The following is a 6,070-nucleotide window of genomic DNA, read 5'->3' as shown; positions in this document are numbered from 1 at the left end:
ATATAATTACTGTTCAAGCTGATGGTACGACTGTACTTCCCTTGGTGAAACACGTTCTGAGTCAACATCATCACACTCATATTTCTATGATGTCTGTATTGTGTAAAAATCTTGACCACTTCTGGATGCTCCGAGGCCTGGAAAATGACATCGTCCAAAATGACCAAATGATTTTGGTCGCGAGGAAACAGATTTTCATCATCAAAAGAATGAGGTAACCCCTCGATGAATTTAATATTTTTATTCATTTTTTGCAATTCAGCATACAGACTTTGAAAAGAAGTATAGATCCATACAATATTTTCTGGTACAACATCCATGACATGGTTACATTTCTGCAAAACATTTTTTACAAAGAAAGATTTCCCACATCCACTAGGGCCTACAATCATACATGAAAAGGGTGTTCTGAATCTTGGGTCAAATTCAATCTCCTGTGTTTCAGAGGAGAGAGACATTTTTTCAGTTAACACTTAGTAACCAAAAGGCAGAGTTGTTCCGTCGGGAAAAAGCCTTCTCTTGTCATACACCACACGGAACTTTTTCTGAAATGTGGCATTTTTTAGCTGAAAGCTTCTTTTATCTCGCCTGATGGTACATTGTGGAGCTTCTAAAACGACCCCTGTAGAACCTTTCAAATAACCTTCCACCAGGTCTTTCACACTATCAAAATTCACCCTCTCACTACATTCCTGAGTTTGAGTGATGCCTTTAACGCGCATCACAACCTTTTTCCGGTTTCTGGTCTGATACGCGTAGCTTTTGGGTCCTGTCGATGCAAATTCCTGAATCGTGTCACCTCCCAGCTCATCCGTTAAATCACCCAGATAATTCCCCAGCTCCAAGGGAGTCTCACCCGGTTTAACCACATAAATGAGGCTGTCGGTATCTATGTACAAAACTCGATGCTGAAGTTGTTCGAGACAGGTGTACAGTTTCAGACGAGCGTATGCTGTGGTGAACGCTGCGATAAACACATTATTTACCTTGTTGGGTGGAGAGATGCAGCGCTTGTTGTATTTCCACTGAACCATACACATTTTATCGGTTAGAAAGTGAAAGTAGCTGACTGTGTATTTACCTGAGAACAAAAAGTCAAAAAACTCATCAGCCTTGCACACGATGGTAGTTTGAAACAGGTCATTTCTTTGTGCAAATTTCCCCCAAAAACTGTTCAGACATAGTTTAGCCATCTGTCTTTTAGCAGGATTCACCTCGATGTTGTCCACGTTCAGCTGGATGCCCTGATTAAGTTTGTAGTCTGCTACATACTTTAAGCGGCTCTCCTCATCCGTTGCTTCAGCAGGGAAGCCTGAAGCTTCCTGTTTACCCTTGAGAAATTTGTGAATATACGGTTCAAAAATTGAACTGCTTTTTTTCTCAAAATGCCAAACCTCAGTGATTTTTGCAACACGGTAACCGTGTTCTAACGCTTTACAAAGCTCGACACTGACCCATACTCCCCTCAGCGCTCTCTCCTCATCAGAGTGGGTGCAGGAACCTGCCTGGTAGTTAATTTCAGCACATGCACGGCAGAGAGTGAACACCAGTTTACCCGCAGATGTCCTGTAAGGTAAAACAGGAAAAAACAGACCGCGGGGAGGATACACCGTAGCTTTAATTAACCCGTAGTAGTTGCGGGGATCATCAAAATCCCGGCAAATGATCTTGGGATGACCTAGGGGGTAGGGGAAGTTGGAATTCACGTACGGGTACAGAGAAGTAAAATCAACATAATGCACCGCTTCCTCTTCTCCTGCACTGTACCTGAGTCTGAGAGCAGACGTCCTGCCACCGTATAAAGCTTCACGCGGTGAGAGAGGTTCTGGGGCGTTAAAACCTTCCAGAAAACTTTTGACGCCTAAGCGCGACGCCTTCAGCTGGACCCAATCGTGCTCCCAGACAACCTCTAATCGCACGCTGTAAACTGACTGTAATATCCTGGCTCTCTCGATGGTGGCTGAGTGGATTGCTTCAAAGCAAACACCCCTGAGAGGACAGGTGCGGTCAGGTAGAAAGCAGGTGGGACAGCCGTGAAAAAAACACCCGTTGAACTCGAACACAGTTTTGACCCCGTCCACTTCTGCGTACCCATCCACATAATAAGGGCCAATTTTCTTTTCCCCTCCATTTAACGCATGCTGAATCTCTATTCCCCTATCATGAGCTAACCATTCTAGCCACTGAATGGACGCGTTTGAAAATGTCTTACACTGACGCCTGTAGTCCACCGGCGAGGGTATGGCTAGAGTATTAGGAGGAAGGAAATTGGATGTGAAAACCTTCATGCAGGCTGCGGCGATTGTGATGCATTTTAAAGGATCCACGTTCGTCTCTTTAAAGAACTCTTCCCTGAATTTCACACAGCCCATGAAAAGAATCTCAACATCATTTTGACAATAATAAAGAGCTTCTTTCTGAAAGTCAAAGGATCGCTCGCACGCCTGGCTGTACCAGACGTTAAACCGTTCCTGCTCTGCGGGGTTCATGTGTTCGAATGCGTAGAAGCTGGGGGCAGGGAGCGGGCCGACATATTTTAAATTGTTCTCAGAGGAGAACAAATGGGGAAAAAAACCTTTACTGTGATCTGTGAAGCCTAAAGCTTTCGGCATTTGACTCAGTTTCATAGCAAGAAATGAAAGGCTGTCAATGAATTTCAGAGCGTAATCTGGTTCTGTGAAACAGAGGATTTTGCTCCCCTGGGTGATGAGGTGCGGTTTAATACCCATCTCCACCATCACCCTGAGAATCAAGTAAGAGTCATAGCCCCGGGCGTTATGAGCGATAAATGTGTAACCCCTATACCGGGGTTTTCTGAACTGAAGCAGAAATTCACGGACGCAATTCAGTCCGTAAGCGTGCCAGAGATGACCTTTCCATGTTTTGGTACAGACAAGAAATGGGATGTGCACCCCGCTCTGATCGAAAAAACATTCGAAATCATAAAAAAACCAGTTTATCAGTGAGCTCTCCATCAGTAAGGCTAGGTTGAATGTAGCACTGATGTTCGTTTAACGTTACATCAATGCTACCAGGCACTTTCTCATGACAGATGGTGCATTTTGATACACAGACGTGACCCCTGCTCTCTCCTCCTGCCGATACATGATGTAGTTTTTTACACGCAGGACAGTATTTTGTTGTTTGGCAATTACTTAAAAGCTTCCCGAGTTTAGGTTTCTCTCTGGGCTCTCTGTGTTTAACAAAGCAGAATGAATTACGACAGATCCGGTTACAATCTGCGCAGCGTACAGAGCGGGACTCTTGGAGAGTACAGCCCGGATCGTGGCATACGGAACAATGACCCCCGCAGTTATGTGTGCTGATGTTTTCGTAACCGGTAAAGCAGTAACTGCAGATGTACTTGGTGCCGGTGAAACCCAGCAGGTTTTTTACCCCATAATAATGATTTTTGAATAAGAACAGAAAAAGAGGATTTGAGCGATCTGGAAAGTCTGTCTCGAATTTACAAAGCAGTGCTTCCCCATCGCTTTTATAGAATACCACAATTTTCCTATTCACTATCTTTTCAAATTTTTGCACATCGCTGAAAGTCACGGGGGTTTGCTCAGTCAAACCTGCCATAAGCTGCCATTCTCTAGCTTGATGCGTGGCTTCTGCGTCTGTAAAAGACGGGTTAAATACATGTGCTAGACTGATTGAGAAACATAGCTGATTAGAACAATTGTCAATGATATACAAATGACGTTTCTTTTTATGAATCAGCTCGCAGTCTAATGTTTTTACAGCTTTACGCTTTGCACCGCCTGTAGGGTTTCTCACAACCTGAAGAATTAGTTCTAAGTTGCTATTTGGTGGGAGCTCTGTGTTGGACTGTACAAGCTCGTCTAAAAATTCCTGAAACCCCGCCAGAATTGAATCAGGTTCATCATTTACTTGAACAATCGTATGACGAGAGAATCCCTCCCCGCTTAATTCTAACTGCACAATATCGTTACGAGCTGCTGATTGTCTAGCAGAGTTAGCAAGCTCGACAAGTATGTTATGTACCTGTGTATAGAATTCTGCGAGATTAGGAACGTCACGGGGGCATGCAGCAATCACATTGAAAGGACGTCTTATCTCTGTAACATTAAAATGCTCACGTTCAACATGGGGTGCATGGGTTACCTGACTCTGTTCAGGGGTGTCTACCACCTGCTGATCCCGACTCATGTCGGGCTGAACCATTCGGTCAGGTATGGGGGCGGTGGAGGAAGGAGTCAGGTTCGGCTGTTGAGGTAGGCTGGATGTGGGATTTTGCAGAACATTACTGGAAGAATCACTTTGATTACTTTCAACGTTTTCTATAACCCTCTGATCGATATGCCCTCCTTGCTGCTGAAACTGACCCTCTGTAGGATTAGGGGGGGTTAAGGACACATTTTCTTGCAACACTGATTGAGGGACAGAAACGTTTAATTCTTGGATCGCTTGTTCTAATGAGAGTAAATGCTCCAGATTTCTATCTGCGTTTATTTGTTCTTCAGGGGATGGTGGATATATATTGACAAAATCGGATTCATACTGAACAGGTATATTCTTAAGGTCATTAACAGCCTGTACCATTACATTCAAAGCAGCTCTCATTTGCTGATTATCCATATTTTACAGAAGTCACAAATTACTTAGTTAACTCAGTTGTTGAACAGTTCATCCATCAGGATGTGGCAGGTTCTCAGAAGCACCCTGGATCTTGATCTGTAGCCTCCGGATCGACGCGGCCCACAGGTCGGTATCCGTTCCACCGTTGATGAAGTTTCTGTAATACGGAAGACAAATCATAATTAGGTTTTTGTCATTTATACATTTATTATATCACAAACTAATTGTAAAAAAAAAAATAAATTTAAATTGAAATTAGAAAATCTACCTGTAATCATGCGTCTAGCGGTCTCCACCTTGGAGGCAATCCTAGTAATGCTTTGCTGGAGGGCTCGTACCATTGATCGTAGTTTATTAAAGGTCGGTCTCTTCTTCTTCTTCTTCTTAATGGGGAGACTTGCACGCCTTGGGGCCGAGGGTACTGTGAATGAAAAAACACAGAGAGAGAAGTTAAAACTTTAAATCATGAAATACAATCGGTATTGATTTAAGAATATTAGGGTTAAAAGGCACACTTATTATTAACTTACGGGGTAGTGGGTTTTCCCTCTCTGATGTGCTGATTCCAGCTTCAGTGAATGAAAAAATAGAGAGAGAAAAAAAAACAGAGAGAGAGGAAGAGAAGTTAAAACTTTAAATCATGAAATACAATCGGTATTAATTTAAGAATTTTAGGGTTAAAAGGCACACTTATGATTAACTTACCAGGTAGTGGGTTTTCCCTCTCTGATGTGCTGATTCCAGCTTCAGCGATAGGAAGTGGATGGTCTGGTGGGCCAGCTTCAGCGTGTGCTACCGCTGTTGTTTCAGAGCGGGAGACGGTCAGCGCTCGTGGGGAAGTATCGGGTGAAATTATTATTACAGATGCGTCATGATGGTTGATGCCCTGTCGTTCTTTCTTTAGGGTAGATGTTTTTTCAACGGATAGTTGAAATTCAGGAAGTAAACTCTTTTTGACTTTGGAAAGAGTCAGCCTGTTTGTTGAATGTTTCTGACCAGGTTTGAAGCCGGGCTTCTGGTCCAGCTTCAGGTCCTGCTTCGGGTCCTGCTTCAAGTCCTGCTTCAGGTCCGGTTTCAGGTCCTGCTTCAGGTCCTGCTTCAGGTCCAGCTTCAGGTCCTGCTTCAGGTCCGGCTTCAGGTCAGGGTTCACCCGAGGCAGAATACCAGGGAGATGGCCGGGTAAGATTCTTGGGTTATAATGAGGAGCGGGCTGTCCATATTGAGAATCTATTAAACCTACAAGATTTAATAAGGATTTAAAAAAAAAGTAGAAAAACAAAATGGTTAAAACAATTTAATAGTATTTTACGATATATTGAAATAAAATTGAATAAGAGGTTTAAATATATCCTACCAAGATCCGTTATGAAATCATCCAGATTGATTTCAGAGGGTTCTAGGAAATAAATTAAAATATATATCGTCATTATCCTGAGACAGATCATATAATCCCACCAATAGGGTT

The 6,070-nt window shown here is 43.1% G+C and overlaps 1 protein-coding gene across 1 annotated transcript; it reads right to left on the bottom strand.

Moving 5' to 3' along the window:
- Positions 1–226: 226 nt before the first annotated feature.
- LOC119772371 lies at positions 227–5,630 on the bottom strand. The gene is made up of 4 exons (XM_038268743.1): positions 5,311–5,630; positions 5,136–5,174; positions 4,874–5,026; positions 227–4,762 (listed from the first exon to the last, which is right to left on the bottom strand). Exon 4 carries the CDS (start codon positions 2,973–2,975, stop codon positions 474–476), a length of 2,502 nt encoding a protein of 833 aa, XP_038124671.1. The 5' UTR covers positions 2,976–4,762; positions 4,874–5,026; positions 5,136–5,174; positions 5,311–5,630; the 3' UTR covers positions 227–473.
- Between the last annotated feature and the right edge of the window lie 440 nt (positions 5,631–6,070).

This window comes from Cyprinodon tularosa, unplaced genomic scaffold (genome assembly GCF_016077235.1).
Source record: "Cyprinodon tularosa strain WSP-4 unplaced genomic scaffold, ASM1607723v1 ctg71, whole genome shotgun sequence".
NCBI classification, from domain to species: domain Eukaryota; kingdom Metazoa; phylum Chordata; class Actinopteri; order Cyprinodontiformes; family Cyprinodontidae; genus Cyprinodon; species Cyprinodon tularosa.
This window is presented reverse-complemented; position numbering and strand designations above follow the sequence as displayed.